Source organism: Phodopus roborovskii, unplaced genomic scaffold (assembly GCF_943737965.1).
Source record: "Phodopus roborovskii unplaced genomic scaffold, PHOROB, whole genome shotgun sequence".
Classification (NCBI taxonomy): Eukaryota; Metazoa; Chordata; class Mammalia; order Rodentia; family Cricetidae; genus Phodopus; species Phodopus roborovskii.
The window spans coordinates 91372-106417 of record NW_026125940.1 but is presented as its reverse complement, the minus strand read 5'-3'; the positions used below and the strand labels follow the sequence as shown (position 1 = coordinate 106417).

The 15046-nt window shown below is 39.2% G+C and overlaps 1 protein-coding gene across 1 annotated transcript; it reads right to left on the bottom strand.

Annotated features, from left to right (window-relative positions):
• Positions 1-2795: 2795 nt before the first annotated feature.
• LOC127218056 (transcription elongation factor A protein-like 3) lies at positions 2796-4410 on the bottom strand. The gene is given in 4 exon segments (XM_051179063.1): positions 2796-3075; positions 3077-3651; positions 3983-4055; positions 4290-4410. Coding segments are annotated over 2 exon segments (603 nt in total). The 5' UTR covers positions 3632-3651; positions 3983-4055; positions 4290-4410; the 3' UTR covers positions 2796-3027.
• Positions 4411-15046: the final 10636 nt, after the last annotated feature.

Genomic DNA, 15046 nt, shown 5'->3' with positions numbered 1-15046 from the left:
GAGTCTCCTTAGAGACCATCCTCCATGCTGTCTGTCTTGTGAATATTTTGAATAGTACCACTCATAGGGGCTAACTGAAAAGAATATAGATATACTTAAAATGATTAATAGATTTATCAAATATATCCATTCTAACAGATGCACTAATAAAATATTATCAGCCAGTAAAAAAAAAAAAAAAAAAAAATGAAAGACCATACATGCTACTCGCACAGATGAACCTGTAAAATATTATGAGTAAAATAAGCTAATTACAAAATTTCCCCATGCTTCATGATTTGGTCTACAACAATAGTCAAGTCCATAGAGACAGAGGGTAAATTAGTGGTTGCCATTAACTGGTGGGGTGGTGAGGGTTGTCAGGAGTGGAGGATGGGAATACATAGTGACTGTGAATGGATAAAGTTTCTTTTTTGGGGGTGCTGCTGATATTTGAAAATAAGCTGTTGGGGGACAACTTTGTGAATGTATTCCATACTCATGAATTATGTACTTTTTTTTTGTAATACTGAGGGATGGAACCTCCTAGGAAAGTGTTCTATCACTAACTTCACTAACTGAGCTACATCTTTAACTATACATTTTTTTTGTAATTAAGTTTTAAAGAATATTGGAAAAACTTGCACTTTAAATGTGTAATTAATTATTTTCATTTAAGAATAAAATATTGACTCTCCATGGTGGGAGAGTTGAAATGTGTCAAAGCAAACAACCATAGCTTTCATCTTAAAGGGAATAAGAGATAGTTTATTATGGAGCCACTATGAGTGATTGCAGCCTGGCGGATTTAGGTTACCAAGATGTTCCGATGTGGAAGCAGTTTCATGAATTTTTATAGATTAACAGCACACAGAAAGTCATAAATCAAGACAGGTTAAAAATGCAGCAGTGGCCACATTAGAGAAGCCAGTACAGCAAGATGGGGGAAAATTGTCTACAGGTTCACGATGCTATCTGATGGCAGTCTTAGCTTTTGGGTTGTTGGAAGCTGGTTGTCTGTTAATATATTTCAAAATACTGTTTCTCTATTAGTCACAGAATTCTGACAAGGAATGACTCCTGTGGCATGGTGATGGCTAAAGCTAGCCCAAGATAAGGCTCTGGACTTGCCGCATTCCAACCTCTCCACATCTCTGCAGTTCTTATCAGCCAAGCAGTCTCTGCAGACATAGCTTCTTTTCAGGAGGTCTCAGTCACTACAGTAATCATCAATCTTCCCTTTGGAAATGGTACAGCATTCAGTGTTTGGCATAATCCAAACTTGGTTATGACAGTAGTCTGGTCAGGTTGGCAAAGAAAGACAATATTGTTAATCTTGTTTTTACCACTATTCCTGTTTCCATGGACACTTTATTCTTGGGTGTATTGCGCAAAGGCTCACATTGAAGGGTAGAAAGAGGAACTAAATAATATCTATGAAAAAAAATTTCTTCCTGTCAGCTATTGAGTTTCATCTAGAGTGGATATCTCTAGTGGGTTTCATTAACTGAATATAGACATGGATTATCCAGATAGGAATGTGCCCTGTGTGTACATTTCAATCTCAAGACCCATTCATATGGGTAAAAACTGACAGAACTTTAGTCGGGGTATCCAGCATGAGAGAGTCCTGTGGCCATTTCTTTGCTGCCATTTGTGCCTTCTCTAAGCTGTTGCCTTAGAGCAGAGGTGATGAATCTGGCCTCTTCAACACTGCCTCTCCAGGGCTCTCTTCTGAAATGGGAACTCTAGATAAGTTGTTATTTGAAAAATTAATAGAGATAATCTTTAAAAATTACAGCTCAAGGCCAGCTCAGCTATTTTGTGAGCTGAACACAGAAAATAACTTTAATTTTTTTTATCACAATCTTTAGTAATGTGGAACGAAGAGGACACAAGTCATTATATGATATTCTATGAAGGAAAACACATCACTACAGGTTAAGTATTCCTTGCAGGAAATGCCTAGGCCCACAAAGGCTTTAGGCTGCAGAGGGATTTGTTCATTTGCCTTGTGTTGGTCACACTTGGCTAGGCTTTACCTGTTGAGCATCCCTAATTTGAAATCTGAGATACTTAAAAAATGTACAGCTAGAAGGTTTTATGCATACACTTTTAGAGGTCAAATGGGAGTCAGACAGAGCCCTCTAGGGAAAGAATGGAATCACAAGAGCCTTAGTACCATGGGGACACCAGGCAAAGAGTAAATATATTTAGGGCACAATGGGACAGCAAAGTTGATATGGCAGTATTTAAAGAGTCACATCTCATTTCAGCTGCTTGGAGTGGCTCCTGGGAACAGGTGGCAGCTATTCTAAGCCCTACTCTCAGTTGAGAAGGTTCAGAGTACTGCTATTCCGCACACCCATACTTAGCATGACAGCTAATCTTTGTGCAATCCCGTGAGGCAAGTATCATCCCCATTTCACAGATGACAAGATTGACCCTTTCAGAAAATGACGCATTATTAAATGTCAAATTCATGCCTTTAGCAACAAATTCCAAAGGTAATGTGAGTTTTGCTTATTTTACATTCAAATAACAGTTTAAAATGTATTTGTTGACATTCTAAACTATTTTAATAGTTAATTTTTTGCTTTTGCTTTTTAAAATTATTATTATAACAATCATAATCCATATTCTTTAACATATAAAGACTCAACAAACATGGTTGAGTACATGTGGGACCTATTTAGGTTTGTCCTGTAATGGCAAACATTGTTAGTGTTTTAATGTACATCTTCATATCTTTCTTTGTTCTCAAAAGCATTCTGCAGGCATATTTACATTTTATATAAACAGGCTGATGCTGTATATGTAGTTCTGCAAACATTTTATTGTTATTTTACATGCACATGGGTGAAAATCCTGTACTAAAAGTCACAGAGCACTGTAGTTGGGTCAAAAGGCTGCTGGTAAGGACGGTGACACCTAAAGCAGAGTTTTGGCTGAAGGTTAAAGCACAAGGCCTGGCAAGTATCTGCCAGGTAAAGCAGGGCCAGGAGTGTTCTTTCTTATCTTAGACATCAGAATAGAAGGCCAAAGGCATTAAAGGTATGGGATGTCATGTAGGCCCCTCTGGCTCCTGCCTCCACCCCCTCATTCCTCTGACTCCCCGTTGGCCCCGGGGGACTAGAGCATCCTGTGCATCTCTTGGCATCCAGTGAAAACCTCCCATCTTCTGCCTCTTCCTCAGCTCTTCCTGAGCCCTTGTCACATCTGCACACTCCCTCATCATCTCCTCACTGCTTACATGCCTGTCCTGTAAGACCTCCTGGGAGTCCTTGGGAGAATCATCTGTCCCCCTGTCTGTTTTTCGTTTTGCTTTCCGGGGCACATAATCTTCAGCAGGGCGCTTTTCTGCTGCGCGCGCCTCGCTGGCTGGCTTTGCCTGGGAATCCTGCTTGCCCTCCCCTTGGCGCTTGCCCTCCCCTTCAGACTTTCCCTGCTTTTCTGACTTCCCCTCATCTTGTGGTTGTCCCTGCTCATCTGGCTTTGCCTCCTCCTCTAGCTTCCCCTCGCGGGCTGGCTTTGCTTTCTTGTCGGGCTTCTCTTCCCCGTCTGACTTTTCTTCATTTTCAGACTCCACTTCATCTTCCGCCTTTCCCTCCTTTTCCAGCTTCCCTTCCTTTTCTCCGCGGAGTTCTTCCATGTCAAGATTCCCTCCTTTTCCTGTCCTGAGGGTAAAGGTGGGGAAACAGGAAGCAAAGGAGAGCTATGAGAGACCGAGACGCAGGGCAGAATAGAGGTTCATTAATATCAGTCTCCGCATCCTGCCCTTTCGTGGGGTCCCCATGGCTGTGCCAACCCTCCAAGTGTGCCTTCCGCCTGCACCCCTCCTCCACCCTTGAGACAGCCATGCCATGACAGGTCTGTCACCTTCTCAGTCCTCCTTCAGCGCAGCAAGCTCTGTGTGTGTTACATGGAAGAGCTTGCGAGGGGACTGGCAGTGGGGTACCAAGTTATGCGCGTGCGTCTGCCCATGTTGTCATTATCCACTGACCTGCAGGGATCCTGGGCAGGTTGATCCTCCCTTTCAGATGCCACAATGTTCTGGGAACAACAGAGGTGCAGACCTGCAGACAGGACACAGGAGCAGGGGCTGCGTGGTCAGTAGATGCACAGAGACAGGGAACCTGTCTTGCAGCCCATACTCATCACCCAACCTTTTCCTCCGCCACCCCCTCCCCCGTTTATCCTAGCCGCCATTTCTTTTCAGGCCTTGGGCATCAAATCGGGATGCTCTCCAAACTCCGCACTCCATCCCCCTCCCCCACCTCTGGAGGCAGCCTGCCCCACACCCACCCTACCTTTGGTCCGGGTCAATTTATCGTCTTAGCCTGGAGTGTGAGTGGATCACTTCAGAACACATCTGCATCTCACCGTCGCACTGCGGGCCCCCTCAACCTACCCCCCCCCCCGCTCTAAAACGGATAGGGAGTGGGGTGAGGGAAGAGAGCCAGCTGCGGAGTCCTCCTTCTTCCCTTTTCCTGACCCGCCCGCGCGTCCCCTCCTCACCTATCTCCTGGATTCCTTCCCCTTCCCCTCCCACTACTGCTGGTTCTAGATGCCACCCCCATCTCCCCTGCCTGGTTGCTGGTAGAGCCAGCCTTTCAGTACTGACCTGAGGAAACCAGGGGCAGGCCTGTGCGCTTTCTCGGGTTTGCAGAAACCCACTCGCAGCTGGTCTGCTGCTTAGGGCAGCTCAGGGAGCTGGTTCTGCGCGGGTGCCAGGACCAGACCGCAGGGCGGGCAAGCGGACGTGGGGGCTGGTGCCCACGTCTGCGCCTGGCCTGTCACGTGAACACCGCGTCACCCGAGCTCCCCCCCCCCCACCACCACCACATGCCTGACCCATCTCACCCTCCACCTCCCTAGGGAACTGAGATGAGGACTGTAGGAGATGTGTATGTCTAAACCAGGAGGTCTCTGAAAAGAAGATTGAGAAGCTATGCGGTGTTTTACCTGGTACATCTTTGCTATACACACATACCTCTCTCATATATGCAGGTTACAGGTGGACAGTCTATCAGAAATGATATTTGACTTCGTTTATAGTGTTCAGCTCTTGAACCACAATAGCCTGCTTTCAAACCAAGTCAGGGTGTAGTAGCACACACCTGTAATCCCAGCACTCAGAAAGTTGAAAAACAGAGTTCAAGGCAAGCTTTGGCTACAGTGAGTTCAAAGCAGTCCAGCTACCATCAAGACCCAACCAATGCACCCAGCCAGCCTTGCCTGAACATAGTGGTTTATGGAGGCGTTTGCTGGGAAGCTGAGTTGTGATCCTAAGTGTTCCCTAGGGTTCTGTCCTAGGCCTTTTCTCTTTCACATGCTCACAATTTCTTTGTGATCTCATTCATTTGCCTCAAGATACTGATGATTCACAAATAAATACCTCCAAGTTATTTCCTCCCCAAATCAGACCCCTGTTTTGCTTTCCCTTCAGCAACAATAGGAGAGTGTTTCCCTATACCCCTTGAAACATAACTTTTTTTTTTTAAATTTCACTGACATGACAGCTGCTTGATGAAATTTCATGCTGTTACATTCCACCTCTTTCCCAGCATATTTTCACAGTATAAATTCTCTACTTATTAGTCATCCAGTTGCCATCTCAGTTATCATATTCACTGTTGTGGTACCACGTACCACAGTGCTAATGTTCAAGTAAGCACTGACTTGCTTAATAGTGGTCCCAAAACATAAAGTTTGCAATTCACTTATGTTAAATAAAAGCCATAAAGTGTTTATTTAAAAGAAAAGCTGAGTGTTCATAACTTACTAACTGAAGAAAAAGTCATATGCTTAGGTTTCTAAGATCATTTGGGTGTGGGGATGTGTCCAGTATGTGCGAGACTCTGAGTTAGATCTTTAACACCAAGAATAAAAATAATAAAAAAGAATTAATATTTTATTCATGAAATTGTGAGGAAATAAAGCAAGGTTCATGATAGTTTACATGTTGCATCTCAAACTAACAAACCCAACAGCCACAGAACATAGCAAGTACTTAGTAAATTACATTACACTGCATTAAAACAACATTATATTGTAGCGCTTGTTACTATACAATTTCAGATACCAGTTGCAAGTCTTGATTATGATATATTAAAGGGGGCTGATGTGTTGTGATTTACCAGAAAGGACTTCTCAGACATGGGTTTACCCCAATGGAAAGTCATTATTAGGCAGTTGGAGGCTATACTAGCTACTCAGGATTCCAGTGTAGCTCTGAGCCTTTTCCAGGGTGAGCTTTTAAGAAGAAAGAAAGAAAGAAAGAAAGAAAGAAAGAAAGAAAGGAAGGAAGGAAGAAAGACATTCTGGCCTGAGCTGATTTACTTCAGTTAATGAGACCATTTAGCCAGAAGCAGGACTACAGAAGCCAAAAAATAAGGATAGTACATTTAGAGACTGTCCCAGAACTATAGACTTTGTTATAGTTTTGTCAGGTGATGCTGTCTGTATAGTGAATTTCATGGCCTGAATGGTATTTTTGCCATGGAGTAAGTTGGGCTAAGGTCTTGGGGCCTACTAAGGTCTGGAGCCCTACAAATGTAGTGGGCTTTCAGAGAATCAAAGGTAAAGAGAAAAAATTCAAAGGAGCCAGAACTAAAGATTATGCTTCCAAAGAAACAAGTTAGGTTGGTTTTTTTTTTTTTTTTTGGTTTCTCGACAGCAAAATAGAAATATGAAGGTAATGGAATATTGTTTGTGTCTTGATAGAAAATTTCAACTTGGAAATTGGCAGCCAGGAAAAAAAAAAAAAAAAGACATCAAGCAAACGTGCCAAACAAAGCTGGTTTACAGGCAGCAGGTACGAAACAACAGAAAACAATTTTCAGGTAACCAAATTATCTTAGATGGAAGAGTAGAAGTAGAGATATAAGTAAAACTTAAAAAGGATAAATATCCATAGGGTTTAAAAACAATATTTTTATGCTAGTTTCATCAACTTGACAGACTGGGATGATCTGGGACTGTGAGACAAAGTAAGCCCTTCTCCCTTAACTTGCTTTAGTCATTTTATTTTGTCACAGCAATAGGAAACGAAACTAAGATTATCAATTATGAATTATAAACCAAAGTGCATAAAATTATTTATGGATGTTAATATGAAGCACAACAACAACAAAAAAACCTATAGAAAAGGTCTTCTTGGGAGCTGGAGAGATGAGTCAAGGATTGAGAGCTTTTGATGTCCTTTCAGAGGATCTGAGTTTGATTCCAAGCACACACATGGCAACTCACAAGTGTTCTGTAACTCCAGTTCCAGGGGATCCAACACCATCACACACATGCATACAGGCAAGACACCATGTCACATAAAATAAATAATTATTTTTTAATAAAGTGTCTTCTTGGATTTATTAAAATATATTTACAAAACATGTATTGTGAACATTAACTAAATTATCCATGAGCGAAATCTTTGCTTTTGGAATTGGAACTGAGACAGGAGTCCCAGTTTCATTTCTCTTGCACTGATGCAAATCCAGGGAATGGTGCTGCTCCCTTTAAGGCTAGGCTTCCCATATCCATCAACGTAGTCAAGACAGTTCCCCACAGGCATGCACATAGACCAACATGATCTAGACAAGTTCTTATTCAACTCTTTTCCTAGGGAAGTCTAGATCATTCCGAAACTTTGCAGCAGATCTTAGCCACTAGCAGGAAAGTTGAAGATGAACAGACAAAGGTAAAGGTAAAGATGGAGGGAAGAGTCTAAAAGGAAGACAACAAACTATCATGCGTGAATAATAATGTTATGCAATTTAGGAAATCTAAGAGTTTATGTGTAAATTTTATAACAATAAGTAATTTTAGCTGATCTGGATGTCACAGTATACAAAATTATATTTATTTTTAAAAATAAGCTTTATTGAGAATTTTGGGACAAGATTTTTCTATACAGCCAAGGCTAGCCTCAAACTTAGGATCTTCCTGTCCTTACACTGATCAATGTGAAGACAAAAAGGTATGAGTAATGGTGCCTACTTCAAATTCTTCCTTTTAAGATGTGCAATTCAATAGTGATTAGTGCATCCACAAAGTTGTGCATCCATCACCACTATTTCACTTTAGAAAACATTTTTCTCACCTCTCTCAAATAAACAAATGTTGCTCTTCCCACCACTTTAGTGGTTTAAAACCTGTCCCTCCATCTTCCTGGACCTATAAAACTACTAACATAGTATTACTACAAAGCAGGAAGAAGTATTACAAATTCATTGCCTGCTTCTATTACATATCAAAGCCTGGTCTAAACAACAAGAACAACAAACACTGAGTTTGATGCCATTGAGCTACCTCAATAATATGAAAAGGTGAAAGTTATAAGCATTAAACTATGTTCTTACAGTATACATACATAAGTCAACAATTAATAGAAGAGAAAAACTGGAAATTCTCTTTTTAGAAATTGTTGTGCTGTTTCCTTGAGTTATTGTTTTGATGTCTTCTGATACAATTTACCTCATCTTAGAGGAGTAGGCTCTACCAAGATCATGCTTCTTCTTCCAATGTAACCAGTAGAAGCTTGCATGATAGGAAAAAAATAGACCACCACTATAAACAAGGAATAACTGCAATTGAAGAATAAAAATGGTTCTAATATTTTTAAAGGGGATGATAAGTGATGGGGATGGGATTGGAACCCTGCATGATTCCATAGTTCATGAATTTCATTGCTCTGTTATCACTCTCTTATATATGAATTGCTACCTTGTGAACTGTACATGTAGTAGTGGTAAGCAGGGATGAGGGCAACTATTTTTGAAGAGAAAAATCAAGGTTGGTTATGAAATTCATTTCTGTGGCTAACAAACTATTTTCTGGTAAATTCGACTCTACTATACAATTTAGGAAGGCTTTGTTCCCCCATATCTTTTTCTTTGTAAAAAAAAAAAAAAAAAAAAAAAAAAAAAAAGATCTACTGTCTAGGGGAATGATTTTCATCAGAGACTTGTGCAAGAATTGTGCTGGAATGGCAGTTGCCCAACTCCGCCATCTTCTAAACTCCCACGTTATGCAAACGATAAAAAGAATGTGTTTGAAGTCCAGAGGTCAAAGATGTAGGTCCATTGAAAAAGATTTAAGGCTCTTAGTACAGCAGTAAATAACCACTGCAACAGCTGCAGAGCACTGAAGTCTCTGTGATGAATACTTAGGAAATGCCCAAAATCAGGAGAGGAAGCAAGAATCCTGAAAAACTGAGCACTCAGAATAACAGAAAACATTAGTCAAACTCAACTCTTAATCAATAACAGTAAATACATAAGAGGCTTATTCTCGTACCTCATTTACTACTATCTTGAACAACATATCTGTCTTTTAACAAAAGAAGCTTACAAAACACATCAAAAGGAAAGGAACCATGTCTGGAGAGACAAAACAGCCATCAGAACCATTCTCTGATATGACAAAGCTCTTGAAACTGTCAGACAATGAATAACTGATCAGTTTTTAAGGGTACTAGTGGAATAAGTAGACAACATAAATGAACAGATAATATGTCCATAGTGATGGAAACTCCAATGAGGTTTGAAAAGGCAATGCTAGAAATGGGGGGGAGGAGCTGAAGGGCAGGAGAAATGACTTACCAGTTACGCTCACTTGCTACTCTCCTAAAAGATCTGAGTTTGTATATCAACATTCACATCTAGGGTTCACAACCTGACTTTATTTGAACCTTAAAGAACACCAATTATGTCATTTCCGTGGCATAGTAATATTAAGTGAATCCAAGTAGTCTCAGAAAGGCAAATGCATGTTTTCTATTATTGAATTCTTCAATTTTAAAGACACATAAGTTTACATATATGCATATAACACCAAAGTACAAGTAAAACTGCTTCCCAAGTAGAATAAAGAGGACTAAATAGATGTAGGGATGCTGAGGAAGGAAAAGAAAGGAGTACAGGGGAATATACTTACTATAAAGTATACACTTGTATGAGAAAGTCCTTAAATGACAAGGTAGCATATACACTGAAAAGACAGGATGAAAAATATCAGTAAGCTTAAACATATGCCACTAGAAATTTCTCATACTGAAATGCAAATTTTAAAAAAAGAACGAAAATAAAGCAAAGTAAAACAAAACCCCAGAACATCTAAGATCTTTGGAACAATTGCAAACAGCACATTCTAAGAAAAATGAAGAGACTGCAGAGCAGGAGAAATATTTGAAGTGATAATGGTGAAATATTTCTAAAGTAAGAGACATCAGATCACTTTTCTAAGAAGGTGAGGAAAGTGAAATACTACCAATCTATCTTTAGGCAAGCAACATTCAGGTTGCATTGAAGAAAAGACAAAGAAACATCATGGAAAAAAGGAAGGGCAGGACAATTCAGTTGACCTGTTGAAGAACTGCAACAGAGTTCTCACGAGAAAGCATATTTAAAACAAAGAAAAATTACTACCAGCATAAAGTTTCGTATCTTAGAAAAACATCCCCATTAGTGAAGAAACAAATGCTCTCTTAGAAAAAAACAGAAATGGATGGAATTCAGCAGAGATAACCTGTCCTTCAAGAAATGTTAGAGGATTCCTTCAGGCAAGAAGAAAATAAGGGCTTGTGAAATGGCTCAGCAGATAAGAGCACTTGCCACATATCCTGGTACTCTGAGTTCTATCTGTGGAACCTGCATAAAGGTGGAAACAGAGAAATTATTTCACAAAATTGCCCTGTGGCCTCCACAATGCACCATTGTGCACATGCACTCAGACATGTGCATACACATACACACAGTGAAAATGGATTTAAACAATTCAAAAAGCAAAATAATATGAGTGAACAATAAAATATAAGTAAAGATGGATAAGTCTTGGAAGTGGTATAAATTAAATATTTTTAATTCATCTAAAATGTAACCATCCAAAACAATAACATTATGAATATACTGAATGACAGAATGGAATATAGATAAATGAAATTAATTATACATTTATTAAGTAAATAATAAATCTATAAATAGTAAATTAAAGCAACTAAATTCATAATTTATGAAGAAATATATTAATTTATATTTGTAAAAAATGAACAATGACAAAGAATCTAACTCAGTGGTCATTCACTTGCCTCACATTACTGGAAAAACAGAAAAGAAACCAAACCAAACATATACCATAAACACCAAAAGAAACACCCAAATTAAAAAAAGGCAAGCCAAACAAAACAAAAAACCTCAACATGAAAGATGGCAAAGAAACTTGTGGCAACAAATCAAAACCAGATGTAAATACAGTTAATAAGAGTTCACATACATTAAGATTCACATAAATGTAGCTCAATCAGTGAGGTACTTGCTGGGCAAGAATTAGGACCTCAGTGTAGTCCCCAGAGAACACTAAAAATTCTGGAACACACTTGCAATCCCAGCGCTGGGAAATGCATAGACAAGAAGACTCCTGGAGCTTGGTGGCCAGCTGGGTTAGCCTACTTGGTCAGCTCCAGGACACAGACTGATCCTGTCACCAAAACCAAGGTAGGATTGATTGGTAACATGGTTCAGCAGATAAAGGTGCTTACCATCTAAGCCTGGTGACCTGGATCCATTCCTGGAAGGTATGTTAAGTGGAAGGCAAGAACTGATCCCACAAAGTTTCATCTGATCTTCACATGCATATTGTTTTATGCATACACATGTGCATGTGACCGCGCACGAACACGTGTACACACACACACACACACACACACACACACAGAGAGAGAGAGAGAGAGAGAGAGAGAGAGAGAGAGAGAGAGAGAGCTGCAACCCTGTCTTGGTTTGCAACCCTGTCTTTGTTTCCTTTTGTTGTAATAAAATACCCAACAAAAAGAATGTATATGAGAAAGGGTTTATTTGGCTCACAATTCCAGGATTTACTCCAGTAAGTCAAGGCTTCAGAATCATGAAGCTTTGGTTACATCACATCTACAGTCAATAGCAGAGAGAAATAAATTGATGTATGCATACTATTCCTGTCTGCTCTTTCCACTCTGTTAGCCCCGAAGCCCTTTCCTAAGTAACAGTGCCACTCACAGTAAGTTATTCTTCCCACTCTAATGAATATAATCAAGATAATCCCAACAAACTTACCTAGTTACTTGCATTTATTGGTACCTTCTCCATTTGTTACTGCTTGAGAACTAGTTGATATGCAGACTTTTATATAAAGGAAATCTTACAGAGTTTATAATAAAACGTCAATGGCATCAAGAGGAAATAATGGATTGGGGAGTCACTCATTAAGGCTGAAGTCTGCAGCCTGAAATAGAATTTGCATCTAGCCATTGATTCCTCATCATCTCTCTCAAGAGGACTTGGTTCTCTCCCCTGACCTACTTGCTAGGGTCATAGCCTCATTGTAGAAATGAATAAATTCTATTAATTATTTTTCTAGGTCATTCTTTCATGGGGTCAATAAGATAATGCTTCTTGCCTTGTTTGCTCATTCACGTATATGTGAGGTGTAGCATTCAAGAGTACTCTTTGTGCAGCATAGCAAGAGACGAGGTGCAGAAATAGATGTAGCCACATGTCTATTAGAATAGATACTGAAAAAATTTTGAGATACTTATTTTATTTATGAATATATGTGTGATGCATGTGTTTGTGCACATGAGTGTGGGTGACTGCAGAGGCCAGAAGAGGGCACTGAATCCCCTGCAACTGAAGTTACAGTTGGTTGTGAACTACACGATGTGGATGCTGGAAACTGAACTCAGGTCTGGAACATCAATGAAGGTTATTAACCACTGATCCATCCCTTGAGCTCCAAAAGGTAATATATGTTCATAAAAATTAATAACAGGGAAGACTAGATAAGAAAAATGAAAATGATTGATCATATATGTGAAAATTGATTTCTGAGCTTGACAGACTTTATCTGTCTGTCTTTATGCCAGTATCGCCTGAAGATTTATAGCAAAATTTGACAGAGAGCAGGGAGAAACTTCAGAAAATTTCCTTCTTTTTCTTTTTTAATATTAATTGATTGTGGTTTTCTGTAATGGCCTATATCTGTTGCAAAGAGAAGTTTCCTTGATGAGGAGTGAAGACTACATTTACCCAGGACACACATTTAGAATGCACTTAGGGAGATGCTGGCTTAGGAAAGTGGCTGTTGTGGGTTCTCTAAGATCCAAGACCCCACTAGAACTGGATAGTTTGCTGTTTTCAGTACTGGGCATGATGTCGTTCTTGCTGAGCAATGGAGACCATTACAGAAAACCACAACGAATCAAAATGTAGAGTTGTGGAGCCCGGTCCTAATGGATACTTTTATAAAACATTCCTACATCCAAATCTCAGGGAATACTGCAAAAGAGGAGGTGGAAAGACTGTAAGAGCCAGAGAAACAGTTCTTTGTGAGACCATGTCTCCTAGTAACGTGAGAAGCTACAATCATAAAGTCTCACCAACATGACTTCCAACTGTGAGCTGAACAATGATGACACCAGTAGACATGCTATAGTAGATGAAGTGAAGCCCAAGAGACCTCAGACATACACAAAGGACTAAGGCCAACTAAGGGATGCTGAAAGTGGGAGAAATAGGGAGGAGGACATCATTGGTTATTCAATACTGAACAGTCAGCCCTAAAAAACATATACATATAAGTAACATACAGACTGAGCAGGTTGTAGCTATGTATTTAGGGATATATATATATATATATATATATATGTATGTATGTATGTATGTATGTATGTATGTATGTATGTATGTATCTATGTATCTATAAATACACATATGGGACAAAATTGAATGAAAAATGAGGTCATGAGATGGCTCAGGGTTTAAGAGCACTTGTGGCTATTGCAAGAGACCTGGGTTTAATTCCCAGCATTCATGTGGAAACACACAACCACTTGAAAGTACAACTTCATAGGATCTAATGCTCTCTTCTGAACTCTGCAGGCACCAGACATGCATGTTGTATGCACACATACTGGCAGACAAAGCACATAAAATAAGTAAATTTTTAAGAATGAAAGATTCATGTTTACGGGTTGATTTTCTACTTTCACTTATCAGTACTAATATTTCTTTTATGTAATCCTGTTTTCATGTATGGGTGCATGCACACGTGCGTGTGTGTGTGTGTGTGTGTGTGTGTGTGTGTGTGTGTGTGTGTGTGTAGTGAGTATTGGACACAATGCCTTGCTTGGGTTAAGTACTTGATTTACTATTTAAGGAACTGGTGTTTTTTCTAAACATTAGCTTAGATCATCTGAAAATGGAAATAGATTTAATTCCTTTACTTTGTGGATGCTTGTATTTCTTATTTTTGCCGGTACAACTCTGAGTACTGGAATATTATTTATGATCTTGACACTTTGTTTATGAGCCTAAACTTTAATGGATGAACCATCTCTCCAGCCCGTATGTCTGCTATTGAAGAAAAATCAGTAAATGTCCAGCAATTATGGCATTAGCTGTGAATGTTTTACAATGGGTTTTGGAAAGATTATTCCTATTATTGTGTACTAATACTATGAAATAAAGCCAAGAAGATTTTTAACTAGAGTTACCGTGTAGATTGTAAAATTGTAACCTGTTCTCTCTTCTTAGGGCTTACATAATATCTCAGAGTTCTTGACCTGCTTGTCAGCAATGACCTTCCATTCTTATTCACATGCTAGATTCCCATAAGCTAATTACTAAAGCATTTCCCATGCTACTTTCTCAAATGTCAAACTTAATTTACTAACCATAACTGTTCATACTTGACAAAATAAGCATGATTCTCAAATATGGTACTTTTGGGAAACACAGTTTATCAACAATATACTTGTAAAAGGAAGACAACATTTGAGAAAGTACAAAACATCAATATGCATAAAACAATACTACTCTATTCAAATTTATACATTTTACAAAGGATGGGAAAATACCATTTGTAAATCTTTATTTTAAAATGACAAATCTCCTAGATTTCTATGGTTTTAGACATTTTAAGAAGGAACTGGAAGATAGATTGATTTCCACTGCTGTGGTAAGCCTAAGTCAGAATGCTGGTATTGGCCTTAGCTTTGGAAAGACCAGAACATTGATTTAAAAAAGTACTCAAAACA